Source organism: Dromiciops gliroides, chromosome 6, assembly GCF_019393635.1.
Source record: "Dromiciops gliroides isolate mDroGli1 chromosome 6, mDroGli1.pri, whole genome shotgun sequence".
NCBI classification, from domain to species: domain Eukaryota; kingdom Metazoa; phylum Chordata; class Mammalia; order Microbiotheria; family Microbiotheriidae; genus Dromiciops; species Dromiciops gliroides.
In genome coordinates, this window is record NC_057866.1 from 95,004,637 (window position 1) to 95,021,251 (window position 16,615).

At 37.2% G+C, this 16,615-nt stretch overlaps 1 protein-coding gene across 3 annotated transcripts in view; it reads right to left on the reverse strand.

The window, feature by feature from the left end:
- Positions 1-619: 619 nt before the first annotated feature.
- Positions 620-16,615, reverse strand: part of FAM193A (family with sequence similarity 193 member A) — a 203,630-nt gene continuing 187,634 nt past the window's right edge. For 2 of the 3 annotated variants that reach the window (XM_043971749.1, XM_043971748.1), the window contains exons 21-22: positions 12,920-13,001; positions 620-1,506 (exon numbers count right to left, since the gene is read on the reverse strand). In XM_043971749.1, the coding sequence (XP_043827684.1) occupies positions 1,413-1,506; positions 12,920-13,001 (176 nt within the window). In that variant the 3' untranslated portion in view covers positions 620-1,412. Of the gene's footprint in view, positions 1,507-12,919; positions 13,002-14,475; positions 14,501-16,615 lie in introns of all 3 variants that reach the window. The other variant, XR_006353604.1, reaches the window with a different exon arrangement.

Below are 16,615 nucleotides of genomic sequence, written 5' to 3' on the forward strand. Positions count from 1 at the left end.
TGAGTCCACCACCACTCTGATAAGAGAGGAACATCCAGCCAAAATGGCCGAATCAGGATATTTCTTATAAACAAGACATTTCTTGCTTTACTCTGTCATTTAGACATTTTCACAGAACCTCAACAACTGAAAGGGACTTCAGAGACCAATCAATCCAACGCTTTTACATCTAACCTAAGTGGTTGAGTTGCTTTTGCTTAAAGACCATGAGTAAGGGGCAATCTATTCCACCTTTGGATAGTTGACTGTTACAAAGTCTTTTCTTTCATTAAGCTGGAATTCACTTCTTTACATCTTCTACCCAATGCTCCTAGTTCTGTCATTTGGGGCCACTTAGAACACACCTACGCTCTCTTCTGTAGCAGCCTTTTTAGAGGTGGAAGGGGCCTTGAAGATTTTCCAAGTCTAATTCTCTCATTAGACAGATGAAAAAGCTAAGGCCTAGAAAGGAGAGAAGACTTGCCTAAAGTCACACAGGCAGCAACAGAAGTAGGATTCAAATCTATTTCCTCTGTTGCCACCTGCGTATGTGTTCATCCCATCTCCATCCCAAGAGTCCCAGCAGAACAAGACAAGACACAAGTCTTCTGCCATACTAATGTATTCCATCTTTCAAAAAGAAAGACATGATTTTAATATTACTTAACAATATGTTAAAAAAGTAGCCAGTCAGGCTTCAGTGTTAATACAGTTATACACTCTATAACAGGTTTGATAGTGTGAGTATTGTTCTTTTTTCCTTTTTTCTTCCTTTTTTTTTTTTAAACTTTCTCGTTCTGCAAGTATTCTTATACAAGCTGGCTACAAGTCAGGGGGAAAATCAAACACAAATAGCGTAACTTGTACACTCTTAAACAGTAGATTGTGAAAGAGAACTCAAGAAATGCTTGTCCCGTACGAGCCTCCTTTCCATGAAGTTGTGGTGGGAGTCATTGCGGAGCAGATGAAAGCAGCGCCGATGATGAGAGGTCCAATCCTTTATCATGGATCAGGATGATGAGAAAACAGAGCTAGATGCGGGCGGGTGTGGCAAGGTACCACTGCAAATGATGCAAACGAGTGTTCTGGCCTCCACCCAAGCTGGGAAGCAGCTGATAGTCTCTGAGGCCAAGGCAATCAGGAGGAATTGGAAAAAAGCTATTGTTCCAACTCCCACAGCGTACAGCTACAATCAAATAAACCTCACTCACAGACTACAAGCACACAAGCTAACAAATTCAGGTAGAAAGTGGCGATTTCTCAGGCCGCAAGAATTCTCAGGCCGAGGGGTTCAGTGCAGACCCACACGGCACTGGGGACAAGGCAAGGCAGCACTGGCTCAGACCCGAGAAGCTCTCAGCACTCGCGGCAGGAGGGCAGGGCAGGGCAGGGGCAGTCTCCTGGGATCCTGCAGGGCTTCCTCCTGTCTCCATTCAGTGGGCAGCAAAGGTCGTTTTTTTCAAACTAAAATTGGACCAGTTGATGGAAAGTCTCTGCCTTGTTTGTCTTGCAGAATCCAAGCAGAACCTATAAAAATACAACGGAAAAGAAAAAAAAGAAGGGAAACAAAAAGAACAACATTATCAGCTCCAAATAGTATCATTACACAGGTAAGCAGTTTTCTCAAAGGTCTTTATAAGCTATACTGACCCTGTGTAACTTTGGAAAAGTTATTTCCCCCTTTTTGTAGGCCTCAGTTTCACCAGTTAAATTAAAAATAGATTACATTTTGGGGCAGCTAGGTGGCGCAGTGGATAAAGCACCAGCCCTGGATTCAGGAGTACCTGAGTTCAAATCCGGCCTCAGACACTTAACACTTACTAGCTGTGTGACCCTGGGCAAGTCATTTAACCCCAATTACCTTACCGAAAAAACAAAACAAAACAAAAAAAATAGATTAGGTTTCTATAGCAGTTTAAGCTTTACAAAGTGCTCTCTTCAAAACAATTTTATGCAGTAGATGGTCTAGAAATTATTAGCCTGTCCCCTTATATTAGATATGAGGAAACTGAGGCACAGAAATGAAGTGACTTGTCCAAAGTTCACAAGGTTAAGTGTCAGAGCAGGGAGTGGGTTCCAGGTCACCTGACTCAAAAGTCCAAAGGCTTCTTCCATTGTACGATTCATGTATACCTCCACTAGATAAATCTATTACTAAAGTTCCTTTTTTAAAGGTTCTCTGATATGCCATTTTGCCTATTACTCTTAACTATCAAATCGCTGATAAAGCAGATAGTACTGAAAATGGCAAATACAATTATTCAATTTAATTCTACTCAGAGTATTAGTCAGAATTTTAAGGACAAGTGGCTGAGGTCAATGATTTAGTTCCAGTTGTATATTTACCCCTAAGTCCTTCATACTAATCAAGTACTTATTGTAATGGACTTTTGGGGTTACAATGTATAAAAAGCCCATCAAAGAAAAATCTATATGCAAATAGTATCAGACATGTATAAATGTGTTCAGGTACCCCCTTGATATATGGAAAGGCCACATTCCAGACAACGTGAATATGTGAATATGTTTTCTATGTGTAATGATGTTTTGCACTTAGAACTGGAAATGTTGCCTTCCCTCCAGTGCCTCCTGCAGTCATCTTTTGGTTCTTGTCATGGAGAGAATATGAAAGAGATGACCTATAAAATCCTCAATTCTGGACTCTACAACATTCCCATTATTCAGGGGAAACCCCACATTACTATGTGCATGATACCTTTTGCTCACTCCACTCTTCCAAAAACAGGTAAGGACATTCATTAGCTTCCTCTCTTAGAATGCAAATAAACAAAACAACTTCTTATATTGGGATAAAGGCAACTATTTCACAGAGAGAACTAATTTGAACAGTGGTTTACCAAGTATGGTACAGAGACCATCAACTGCTTGTGAGGTTTTCCTAGGTACTCTGCAAAAGTTATACTTTGTGTCGAAGAGTCATGAAGCTTGGACTAAAATCTCACTCTGCTACTTACTAGCTATGTGAGCATGGGCAAGTCTCTTCTGTTCTCTTAAGACTTAATTCCCTTACATGTAAAATGGGAATAATAAAAACTGACATGCCCACCTTACTAGCTGTGTGACCCTGGGCAAGTCACTTAACCCCAATTGCCTCACCAAAAACCCCAAACCAAACCAAACCAAACCAAACAAACAAAAAACCTTACAGAGGAGGATGATAGAAGATTATTAGCAGTGTTATTTCGTAAAACAGAAGCAGTGCAAGGAAAAACAAAGATATGGAAAACATGGCCAGAACATGCTAAAAGCATCTAAGGAATAAACTGGATTAAGCACAAGAGAAACTGAAAAATACCTGTCAATATTTTTATAACAAATTAAAATTTTTCTCTATCAGGGGGCATTTGGACTCTATTTCCCAGTATGCTTATGTAAGCATATTCTTAATATGCACTTCCCAATGTGCTTGTATAAGCAAATAAAAAGGGCACAAAAGAAAACAAAGGAAAACATGAGGCATATGCAGAACTTTGTGCTAGAGATGACAATCCTGAGAGCACTGAGGGATCAATTCTCAAGATATCTAGAATAGGAGAGGAAAATAAAAGCTTGGGGAAAATCTTGCATGTTTTTTATTACTTAAAAAAAAAAGGAGGGGCAGCTAGGTGGCACAGTGGATAAAGCACCAGCCCTGGATTCAGGAGTACCTGAGTTCAAATCCGGCCTCAGACACTTGACACTTACTAGCTGTGTGACCCTGGGCAAGTCACTCAACACCCATTGCCCCGCGCAAAAAAAAAAAAAAAGGAAATAAAGAAAATGTTGGAAACCATTGACTCATATGCCCATTTTCCCCATCTTCACAAAAATCTTTAAAAAAACACTTCTTGAAGCAGCTAGGTGGTGCAGTGGATAGAGCACCGGCCCTGGATTCAGGAGTACCTGAGTTCGAATCCGGCCTCAGACACTTGACACTTACTAGCTGTGTGACCCTGGGCAAGTCACTTAACCCCCACTGCCCTGCCAAAAAACAAACAAAAAACCAAACAACACTTCTTACCTCAAACTTATAAAAAAAAATACATAAAAGATCAAAAAGAGGACTATATATGAAATTGTAAAACTATTATGTACATAAATTTATCATGGCAATAAAAATTGTCATTTCAACAAAATCTGTAAGAAAATTTATATATACCAAGAGCATCTTTGATCATATTTCTACAGTATTAAAGATGCAGAAGACAAAACCCCATGTTATGTGTGGACTATAAAATAGTACTTATTCCACAGAACAAAATGAATGACACTTTAAGAGCTCTCCTCCAAAATTGAGTCTCCAATGCATGTCAAAATCATATAAAATTCCTTGAATAATGAAACAATAGAAACGATTGGTTTGAACAATGCTCTGATTATTATCAAGCAAGGCATTTTTCTAGTCATTGAGGTTCCCAACTTCAGAATTCATTTCAAATCTTGTTTCCCTTACTCTTCCCTATATATAGTAAGTTGTCTACACTTGTCAATTTTATTTCCACAACACATCTAACATCATTCCTTATTTCTCCATACACATGGCCATTACTTCTATTGTAGGCCCTTGTAACGATTGGAATGACGCCACCTGCTGGAGAGTTACTGTAGAAAAGTTCCGCCATGAAAGGAAGGTCTTTGAGGGCAAGAACAGGAGTCTTTTCTTTGGCGTCAGGAAGTGACGTTGGCGCGTGGGAGGAAGAAGGAAGAGACTGGCACTCTGTCTCACTCTTTTCCTTTGGACTCCAGTGGAGAGCGGAGCTAGAAATGTGCTTTCCCTTTAATAGATAGATGAATGTAGGCCTTTCTCTCTTTACCAAATTCTTATTCTCCTTAATAAATGCTTAAAAGTCTAACTTTTGCTAAAGCTTATAATTTATTGGCGACCACTCATTAGATATTTTAAACAGTTTAGCTAGAATTTTAGCCTTAACAGATGGCTGACCATGAAGAGGAAAGCTGAACCTCACTCTTCTGATCTTCAGGTTGGGTAAGAAATTTTCCCTACCCTGTCCCTTTAAATCCGAAGTACTGCTGAATTGCTGGGTGTTTTCCCTTAAAATTTTTTCAAATGGACCTTTTAAACTCCCTAATTACCCTATTTTTGAGTTCAGTCTGTTTAACCAGACAAATGGGAGATAAGATCATGTTAATGCTTTGTTTTTGTGGATTTTCTATTTTTATTTTTGTTAGAAGAGCCAGCAACATACTCACACAAGGGAATATTTCCCCCTCTCCCATCCATGCTTTTTCAGAGAAACCAGAAGAGATTCCTGCAGCTTTTCCAAGTTCTAACACTAATAGTTGCTCTAATTTTGCATGCCTGGAGGCAACATTCACCCTCTGGAAGCTTTTAATCCCCTAGGGCTTGGAGGCAAAGTGGGGGAAGAGGAATCCAGTCCTGAGTTCAAAATCAAGTCTGATTCAAATTGCCCTGGTTCCTCCCCTTCTCTCCAGACCCCACCTTCTACCCCTCCCTTGGCCAAGCCCCTTGATTCCCCTGCCTGGGAAGTACAGAGATATAATGTGCATGCGCAGCTTTCTCTACCTGCATTTGCAGCTTCAGGCTCAGTCTTTCCCCAGCCTGGCTATGCTTCTGACTCAACCTTAGAAAGCCCTTTAAATTCCAGATATGCTCATTTTGTTCATAATTTTTTTTTGCAGGGCAATGGGGGTTAAGTGACTTGCCCAAGGTCACACAGCTAGTAAGTGTCAAGTGTCTGAGGCCGGATTTGAACTCAGGAACTCCTGAACCCAGGGCCAGTGCTTTATCCACTGCGCCACCTAGCTGCCCCTGTTTTGTTCATAATTTTGCTAATCTGCTTTTGTCTTTAATTAGTAACCTTATAAAGCATTTGTATGGTGAAAAGACTGACAGACAATATAGAGGGGTTAAAGAAGAAAAACTTAAGCTGAATAAGAATGACAATGATCAACATAGTTCAAGACTCCGCTTCTTTTGCCATGGAAGGGTATATATTTTACAGAAATGTAGAAGTAAGCAGCAAGGTATTGATATGAGTATTGGGGATTTTAGATATCAGAATCAAAAGTTTTCTAAATTCGCTCAGATTATTAATGTCAGTTCAGAGGTTACATAGGATTTCTATGCTATTATATACATTTTGAAATTAATGGTATGGGTTTATTTTCATAGAGATTTTCATGCTTTTGAGATTGTGATTTATACTTAGTTTTTAAAACAAGGAGAATATTTGTAAAAGCTTTTTATAGTCATGTGATCAAGTTGATATTTTATAATACTCTTATTAAGTTCATATTCATTTAAATTTCCCTAGTTTGAATTTCATTGTCTATTATTGTTCCATGTGTATTTTCTTCTATTCATTTATCTATCTAATTTTGAAACATTGCAAGATGGTTTTGATTTCATAATACAACGTTAATTCTAGGAGGATTGTGCTCCTGTATTCTGAGTTGTTTGTTTTTGTTATTTTTCTCTCAACTGATTATTTGATCAAACTCTATAAAGCATTTCCCTGGCAAATTGGTTGCCATGGCAAGTGTAAATTGATTGATTCTAGAAGTGTTATTTGTGATAAGCATATTCCAAAAAAAAAAAAGAGGGGAACATTTGTAAAAGTTTTCTTTTAAAAAAAAGTTTTCTTTGAGATTGTTCTGTGCTTTAACTTGTATTTAAATGTTACGATTTTTCACAAAAGTAATTGTATACTTAGTAAAAAAAAAAGGGTATTTGAAATTGTTGCATAATTATATATTATATTCTGAGTCAAGATGTATTCACATTTTTTTGCAATTATTTATTATCCTCAATTTTTAAATCTATATGAGACTTGGATTATGGGAACTTATCATTTAAGACATTAATTGCCTTTATTCTGAGTTATCAGATGCCAGTTGGCCAAGATGCCATCCAATAACAAGAGGAATACATGCAAGAGCAGACACTGAACTGTCACATGAGGGGAGACATGCATGAAGTCAAGGTATGGCCGAGGGAACAGCTTTTGAATAATGTTGAGGTTGGATTCTCTTGGTTTAATATTTTATTCTCTTTCCCCCCCACAATATTGTACAGGTGGCTGGAAGTTTTGATCCCACCCATCTCATTTCTACACCTGGCTTCTATGCCCCCTCCTATATGCCTGATGCCATGGACATCTCAATCCCATGCATCTGATTAAGTCTGACTCAGTTTCCTCCAATATGTTCGGTGGCATGGACATATATTCCATCCACCTATTTTAAGCCTGGCATACTGTATGGGCAGTACATATTGCTCAAGTGTGGGAATGCTCATATCCCATCATTTCTCTGTTCTTTTATGGTAACCTCCATAATTATGTCAGGTGTCACGATAAATACAGTGTTGAATTTAGCCTTGACATCTGTTACCAATTATATTAGATTTTTAAATTTCTCATAATGGCATGAGGATAATTAGGCAGATGATGCAAAAAGTGATAAAACAAAGATAAAAATTATTTTTAAAAATTAATATCGCAGCAATTGTCTTCTCAATTAATCCTCCACAAGGGGGGACTATAGTAATATTAATTCTAAAGAATGTTTCAATTTTTGTTTTATTATATGTTTCATGTATAACAACTAAGATTCTGAATTCCCTTAGACATGTTTCTGAGAACTTGTTTGATTTGATTATTGACAAAGCTATTTTAAAGTTGTGTTAAGCTCAATTTTGTAGGAAATTTTCCTGGCTGATTACCAGCATCCACATCCCTGAAAAGACTTCCATTCCACGACTACACCTAGAGGACATCTGAGAAAAGACTTTCAAAGACTTTAAATGAACAGTTTTGTTTTGTTGTTGTTTTTTTTTCTTTTTCTCTTTCTGTTATAATATACACCATCTGTAACATGTACTCTCTGCAGAGGCCTTCCCTTTGTAAGACCAATGTCAAAGTGTCGGTTCATGAGGACAAAAAATTGCCCCTCTGGACAAAACTTTCCTCTCTCCCTTTTCTATATTGTTATTAACATATTGTTAGTTAGCATAGGTTATTATATTCTGTTATTTTTGACTTTCATCAAGGAAACGTCCCATTTCTTGACAAAACAAAGTGGGGACTGTAACAATTGGAATGACGCCACCTGCTGGAGAGTTACTGTAGAAAAGTTCTTCCATGAAAGGAAGGTCTTTGAGGGCAAGAACAGGAGTCTTTTCTTTGGCGTCAGGAAGTGACGTTGGCGCGTGGGAAGAAGGAAGAGACTGGCGCTGTCTCGCTCTTTTCCTTTGGACTCCGGTGGAGAGTGGAGCTAGAAATGTGCTCTCCCTTTAATAGATAGATGAATGTAGGCCTTTCTCTCTTTACCAAATTCTTATTCTCCTTAATAAATGCTTAAAAGTCTAACTTTTGCTAAAGCTTATAATTTATTGGCGACCACTCATTAGATATTTTAGACAGACTAGCTAGAATTTTAGCCTTAACACCCTCTTGCCTGGACTATTACAATAACCTCCTTTTTTTGGGGGTGGGGTGGGGCATATTACAATAACATCTTAATTGGTCTCATTGTCTTAAGTCTTTTTCCTCTCTAATCTTTCCTCCATACAGCTGTGAAATTGATATTCCTAATGCATGGCTATGACCACATTACTCTTCTATTCAAGAAGTCTCTTGCCTCCTTGCCCCTAAAATGCATATAAATGCATGTGTGGCATTTAATACCCTTCTCAACATGGCTCCAGACCATCTTTCCCTTCATGCATGCCTATGTTCTGTCCAAAAGATCCTCTTTGCTATTATTTTCATGGCTTTGTCAAAGCTGTCTCCCATGACTAGACAGACCTTTTCTTCACCTGATCATCTTTAGAATCCCTTCCCTCAGGGATCGGTTTCTTATATGACCTCTCCTTTTAGACTCTCAGTTGTTAGAACCATCCACCAAATTACTCTGTGTATAATTTGTATTTACTTATCGCTGTACATTGCTGTCCTCTTCCCAAAAGAATGCAATTTCAATCAACTTTGCCTCTACAACACCAAGTACGATGTCTGATACATAGGTGCTTAATACATTTTGTTGAATGAAGGCATTATACAGGATGACACGCTTGACAAATAAGTTATTCATTGTAATGAAGGATGTCCAGATTGGAGCCCAAATGTTCACGTCAACTTGTGTCAGTTCACTTCCATTCTCTTAGGCCGTTTTTCCACCTATAAAACAATGGGCCTAGACTACTGCAAGAGCCTTCTAGTTGGTTTTCCTGACTCGGGCCTCTTTCCACTCTAGTCCATCCTCCACTCAGCTGTCAAGTTAATCTTCCTCAAGTGTAGGTCTGATCATGTCACTCCCTCCATTCGATAAATTCCAGTGGCTCCCCTTAATTTCCAGGACCAAATATAAAATCCTGTTTTGCCCCCCCCCTTTTGTGAGGCAGTTGGGGTTAAGTGACTTGCCCAGGGTCACACAGCTAGTAAGTAAAATTGAACCCAGGATTTGAACTCAGGTCCTCCTGACTACAGGGCCAGTGCTCTATCCACTGTACCACCTAGCCCCTTCTTTCCTTTCCAATCTTCTTACATTTTACTCCTCTCATCACATATTCTGTGATCCAGTGATATGGACCGTCCTGATGCTCCTTGCACAAGAAATTCCATTTCTTAACTCCAAGAATTTCCACTGTATCCTTCATGCCTGGAACTCTCTCCCTCATCTCTCTGGCATTCCTTTAGGTCTCAGCAAAAGCCCTGCCTTCTACAAGAAACCTTTTACAATGTCTACAGCACCTTCTTTTTGAGACTTGTCTCGATTTTGTTTGCATAGTTGTTTTCATGTTGTCTCCACCATTACACTGTAAATTCTTCAAGGACAAGGACTGTCTTTTGCCTTTCTTTGTAAATCCAGCACTTAGCATAGTGCCCAACACATAATAGGTTATTAAATGCTAGTTGCCTGAGTATATAACATCCAGAGTTTCTTCCACCTCTAAAATGTCACAATCCTATGGATAAGAAGTAATGCAGAATGCAGTAAGAACTCAAATGTTTATGACCTGGCCTGATAGGGTAAAGTTGATTCAAAACTCAGAAGGGTTTCAACAGGGCCTTAAATTGCCAAGACTTACTTTAGTATAAAAAGACTCAGGGCAAAGAACTTATACTGGAATACAGAGTTATTCTGAGGTCTATTGAAAGAAAATGCCTTAAACAATCATCTATTTGTTTATTTTTGCAGAGGCTAAGGTCAATCTAAAGAATTAACTTCATAAAGTCATTCAGTCTGTAAGTAAAGACTATTACAATTTACCACTGACAACTGGACCATTGTAAACTATGGCAAAACATCAATATTCTATGGTTTAGAGGAAAGGATTACTGATTGACTTGAGTGCAAGAGGTCAAGATTTCTCCTTGTGGCCCAAGGGGAATGGACAGTTTTGTTCAAACAATGGATGTTTTTCTATAGGCTCAGTATTTGATTATGAAATACAAACTTGCTGGTATGAAAGCATGGTAAGAGTCCTGGACTTGGTATGAGAAGAGTAGGTGGTCCAACTTATTAGCTATATGAATTTGAGCTAATAATTTGATTTCTTTGATACTATTTCTTCATCTGAAACCTAGGAATAGTAATATTATTTTCCTAAATAACCTCAAAGGAATTATGAGGATCAAATGAGATAAGTTATATAAAATACTTGACAAACGGATCCATATTGCTATTTTAATCACTATTATGGTTAAAAAAAATCTAATTTGATAAAACATCTACCATTAAGAATTTGTTAATGTTTAGCAAAATCATAAAATAAAATGGAAAGTGCATTGTATTTAGAAACAAAGGGCCGAAGTTCGAATTCTGGTCCTGCTACTTACTTGTATGATCTTGGTCAAGATACTTCCCCTTTTATGGCCTCAGTTTCCCCATTTACAAAATGATGGTGTTGGGATAGGTGGTTTCTAACGTCATTTTCTTGAGTTCTAAAATCATACCATTCCTCGAGATATGAAAGCCCAAAGCACTAGGTCAGTGAATTCCCAGTTAACCCTAAGACATTTATTTACAGATGAAAACAGCCAGTTGGTATATTAAATGTTTTAAAAGTGAAAGAAAAAAAAATCAAAGCTGTGATTTAGTATTTTTTTCATTTCCAGAATTCAAAATGTTCTGCCTAAAAGTAAGAGCTTACTTTTATCTGAGTCTTTAAAACATGAAACGGATTGCTTCTCTCATCTCTCTACTGTTTTGTTTTGTTTTTGTTTTTTCTGGTGAGGCATTTGGGGTTAAGTGACTTGCCCAGGGTCACACAGCTAGCAAGCATCAAGTGTCTGAGGCCGCATTTGAACTCAGGTCCTCCTGAATCCAGGGCCAGTTCTCTATCCACTGCGCCACCTAGCTGCCCTTCTCTACTGTTTTAATAAGCAACACCATAACAACCAAGTACATGATGAATACCTTTCATCACTTCTATTTCTTCTTCTTCTTTTTTTTTGCAGGGCAATGGGGGTTAAGTGACTTGCCCAGGGTCACACAGCTAGTAAATGTCAAGTGTCTGAAGCTGGATTTGAACTCAGGTACTCCTGAATCCAGGGCCGGTGCTCTATCCACTACGCCACCTAGCTGCCCCTCATCACTTCTATTTCTTAAGAGGGGAAGTGCAGTCTCACATCGCCAGAGGGCTAAGTGATTTACCCAGGTACAGGTAAGTTCAGAAGATGAATCGTTAGCATTTACAACTCTCCATTAATGGTAGCTTTTTTTCTATACAGAAATAACTGTGATGACTACCAGAGCCTTCTTTCTAGATGCCACTGAAGCTCTACTTGGTACAATTCCAAAACTATGTAGTCGAACAAGGTAGACAAGTTGCAAATTTCCATAAATCCAGGACCACCACAAAATCAGTGCCCAGAGCACTGAACACTTTTCATTTAACACTAAGGTAGTAATTTTTTAAGTGGCACATTTTAGTATTAGGGTTCTTGTCACTGACTTATATTATACAGAAACATTCCTATTTTTAGGTGACTTATCTGGTAATAAAGCTATATTCATGTTACTTTTACATAACTAATGGAAAAAGGCTGTGGCCTGCTGTATATAACGTACTAACTTACAGAGAATACAAATTATGTGATAATTATTTTATTTGTTTTGGAGGGGCAATGAGCATTAAGTGACTTGCCCAAGGTCATACCGCTAGTAAGTATCACGTGTCTGAGGTCAGATTTGAACTCAGATCCTCCTGAATCCAGGGCCAGTGCCATCTAGCTGACCCCAAATTATGTGATTATTATTTCTATAAAAGAATCAACAAAAATTCTTCTATACTAGTTGGAAAGGACAGCTTTTATTTCTGAGATTTATGTTTCTCCTTATGCATGTAGCTAGACTAGATCATTGGTCCTTTAAAAGAGGTATCAGAGGTTAAGGCTCTGAAAGGCCTCAGTAGCTATATCTGGAAATATATATATATATATATATATATATATATATATGAGAGAGAGAGAGAGAGAGAGAGTTCACTCTCAATTTGGGACAAGGATAGAAAAGGTGAAATAAGCATGACTTGTTTCACCAAAGTCAGACTTATCACAAATAGAGTTAACAAAGGATGGTTAAAAAACAGAATTTTGTTCCAAATTCCACCTAGTTCAGAATATTTTCACTGATCCCCCTAAAACAGCTGTCACAAAGCTCATACAGCTTACTCCATAGGAGAAGCTTTTAATCAGTAGCCACAGTCCTAAATCCACAGCATCATTTTACACAAAATTCTAACAAGAAGCCCCGCACTCTTAAGTCACTTCATGTAGGTGGCAAACAGCTCTACAAACCTCAGTAGCCCATGAAATGTATTGAAAAGCAGGAAACTTCTAAGCAAGGTAAGAGTTTCTGTTGGTGGAAAGAGCAGTGGAAATGAAAAAGAAAAAGGAAAGGAGAGAGTGAACATGTAACTACCACTCTGTCAGACACAAATTATAACACTTACCTTTTAAAATATTCCACTTCCCTCTCGGTCTCATCCATATCCACACTGTCTAGATCAATATCTTTGGGCAGAAAAACATCATCTGCAAAATCAAAGAGAAGAGGCAAATTAACACAAGCTGGTTATATCACCAAAAAATAAACCAGAACAAGTTTTAACTCCAGGAACTGGCTGCAACAATTTTATAAATTCATTTTTTAAAAAATTTACCAAAAAATTGTAACATGCAAACATATACAAATTATAACATGTTATATATTATAACCTCACAGGCATCCTATTTAAAAAATTTTAAAACTAGCTAAAAAGAAAGTAGATTTATCTTTTTCAATTATTATAAAATATGTGGGCTCAGGTGTTTTGCCACTTCTATGTCTTTGCTTATATCTTTCCCTATGCCTGGAATGCTTTTTACCCACTTCTATCTGGAGATATCCCACCCGATTTTTCAAATGCCACCCATTTCAAAAGCCAGAAGCTCTTAGATGGCAACGTTCTTACTCCCCTCAGGTCTCCCACAGATGCAGATTTCTGCATCTCTTTTTATCCATATAATTTTTAGGGTAGTTATTTATGTCCATGTCCTTATTTCTTCTTCTAGACTCTAAGAAACATGAGGGAAGGGACTGTATCTTTACATCTTCCTTCCCTCCTTGTTAGTCTCAAGTATTATGTGATGTCATAGTGGGTATTTATTAAATACTTGTTGATTCTCACTGTTGATTTCATGTACCATTATTTGCTTATTCAAGTAATATGATAAAACTTAAAATGTGCTAAGTTTTTATAAAAACAAAACAAAAACTTTGCTAAATTAAATTTCTTTATTGAGACAGATTTTCTAAAGGAATAATGATGATTATAAAATGGTGATAGAAGCAAAAAGGACTGTTTTTTCATAGGGAATAAAATTGTGGTAAGTTCATATAAGCTGTACTTGTAAAAGGGCTAGTAGAATAAGAATATGATCATAATAAAAGGATGCACTAAAACTAGATTGGCATCTATGAACTTAAATTTTAGAAATATCAGTTGCAATAAGATGGCTATTTTGTCAGAAACTTTTCATTGAATTCAGATGAAAAGTTTTGTTTTTTAAATAAAAATATTCCTAAGATTGCACTTCAATGTGGTTAGCATAAAGCCTGCCACATAAAAGTTGAATGTCTACTGACTGACTTCAAGTAGCACTTGATAAGACTATCAACATGAAAATCAGTTATGATTTGATTAAAATGAGTCCTCCATTAAAAATAAATTAAAAGGCTAGAGGAAGGAAGGCCTCCAACAGGTGAGATAGATTCTTTATGGAGGATTTATAGAAGGGCATGGGCAAGAATCACACAGGATGAGAAGGTATGTATTCTGTGCTGGTGGAGGTAGCACCCAATACCAAGAAGATACATTCATTGAAGCATTTAAATATAAGAAAAACAGATTAAAATGCCATGCCTTTTAACAGTGATAACTAAAAAAAAAAAATCTAATTCTAACACAACTTATATATTAATAACAAACGCTATCAATTCAATACAAGTCAGTATTTGAGTACTTACTATAAGCAGAGCCTCATACAAAGTGCTGTGGGGGAGACAAGAGAAGTGTCTCATATTTTACTGATCATCTGTGAAGTAGGATAATACATACTAAGGCTTTTTTTTTAAACCTTAAATTGAAAGCTGTCTATGCTAGCAGACTTGCCTAATTTCTGCTGTATAAAAACATAGAGAAGAAATTAATTCTAATTTGCAGTTACCACTACAGGCTTTAGATTACAGTGAGATTTAGATTAGATGTGAAGAAGAATACAACCACAAGTATAATAAAATACTTTAGGAATATCAAATTATGTTAGGAGATTAATACTTTAATACTTCAAGAAACTGTGCTTTTACTGGAGAGTGCACTGCCTTCCACCTGGGTAGATCACAACTTTTTTACATCTGAGTTGATTGTCTTCATAAGTTGCTATGGCTGAAGAAAACCATTACCTCTCTGATGATGAGCCTTTTGCATTTTTTCTAGGTTGGTTCTCTGCAACCAGACACATTGTCCCCAGTTAGGCAAATGTTCAAAGTTTTTCTAGATAGGTAATACTTGCTAGAGTTTACATTCTCCTGTATCTTAGGCTTTTGAGAACCTAGGATCATTTCCATAATGTAAAGAGCTATCTTTAACGGAGAAGTAAAACACACATCTAAATTATTTGTGAATAAGTGGTTTGCATAATACACATTCACAATCCATATGCAAAAACATACTCATTTAAGAATTAAAAAAAATATATGGCTGAAAAAACCCCCAAACTCAACCTACTCACTTTAGAAACAGCAAGTCAAGAAGGAATCATTATGGTCTAGAATAAAGGCTGAGAATAGCAACAGAAGATAATTAGGGGTCAACAGTTGTGAATGTGCTCTTTTTCTTATTTCCCCAACTTTAGCCCTTTTTCTCCATCTCCTTACCCATAACTGTGGTATTTTCTTCCTAGCCTCAGGCCCTCTTTCCTTTCCCCCTAGGCTCTTGAAAACGAGTGAAAGGGTATTCTGCTGTATGAAGAATTAGTTGAGGGTTGTGATAGGCTTTGGGGAAAAGATGGTTTCATATAAACAGAAGGTGCTGAAAGTTACTTTTTGTGAATGTCAGATGTAGATTAATATTCCCTTTACCCTCACCCCTGCTTGAAAGACTAAGATCCAAGACTGGAATCAAAATCACAGGCAACATTCACATGAACTCAGCCAATAATATATCGACAGTAAGCAATGAATGATTGAATGAATGAAGCATTTATTAAGCGCTTATAATAGGCATAGTGCTGTACTAATTGCTGGGGATAAAATAATAGGAAAGCAAGGCCATCCTTCCTCTCGAGAAACATTCTAATGAGAGAAAACACATTTTTAAAGTTAAATGGATTTCTGAAAAAGGAGAGGTTTATGATGGCCAACTCAGAACCAGATCATCATTGCCACCAGAAGCCACAGAAGGGCTGTCCTTAAGAAGGCTGATCAATGTAGATTATGCAGGGAAATGATAGAAATTAGACAACATGTTACTATTGGCTATAAAAGCTTAGCGCCTATTAAATGCCAACAACATGTGCTGATGGTTAGAATTATACATTAGAAGACTGCTATCTTTCATGGGCAGACAAACAACAAATTCCTGTACTACAAATGCAAATATTAAAATATCTTGGAGAACCTAACCAGTAGTATATAGGAATAAGCATTAGCAAAGACCAAAGCATTGCCCAAAATCATTTGGTTATGACACTGATCCACAAAAACTTAAGAAAAATGGCTTCCATAGATGTCATGCCAAAGACACAATTTCTAAGCTACATGGAATGAAAAGCTTTCAAAACAGAGAAATTTAGCAGAGGAGTTCAAAATCATGTGGGAACAGGATGAGGTACATATCAATCCCTGCTGTCCTATTATTGACATAACAAAGATGCTTTCAGTAAGCCTACAGAAGGATGAACATACATCTAATACTTTTATTTATCTACAAAAGGCAATTTATTTTATCCATGTGTGCCACAGTTCATAGGCACTAAATATAAAATAAGAGTAGCAGGATAGTAACTTGTCCTAAGACCATGTCTATCTGAACACCAATGAAAAATCAGAATAAGATCATAATAATAATAAAAGTGGACTAATGGCTTACAAAGTGCCTTACATACAT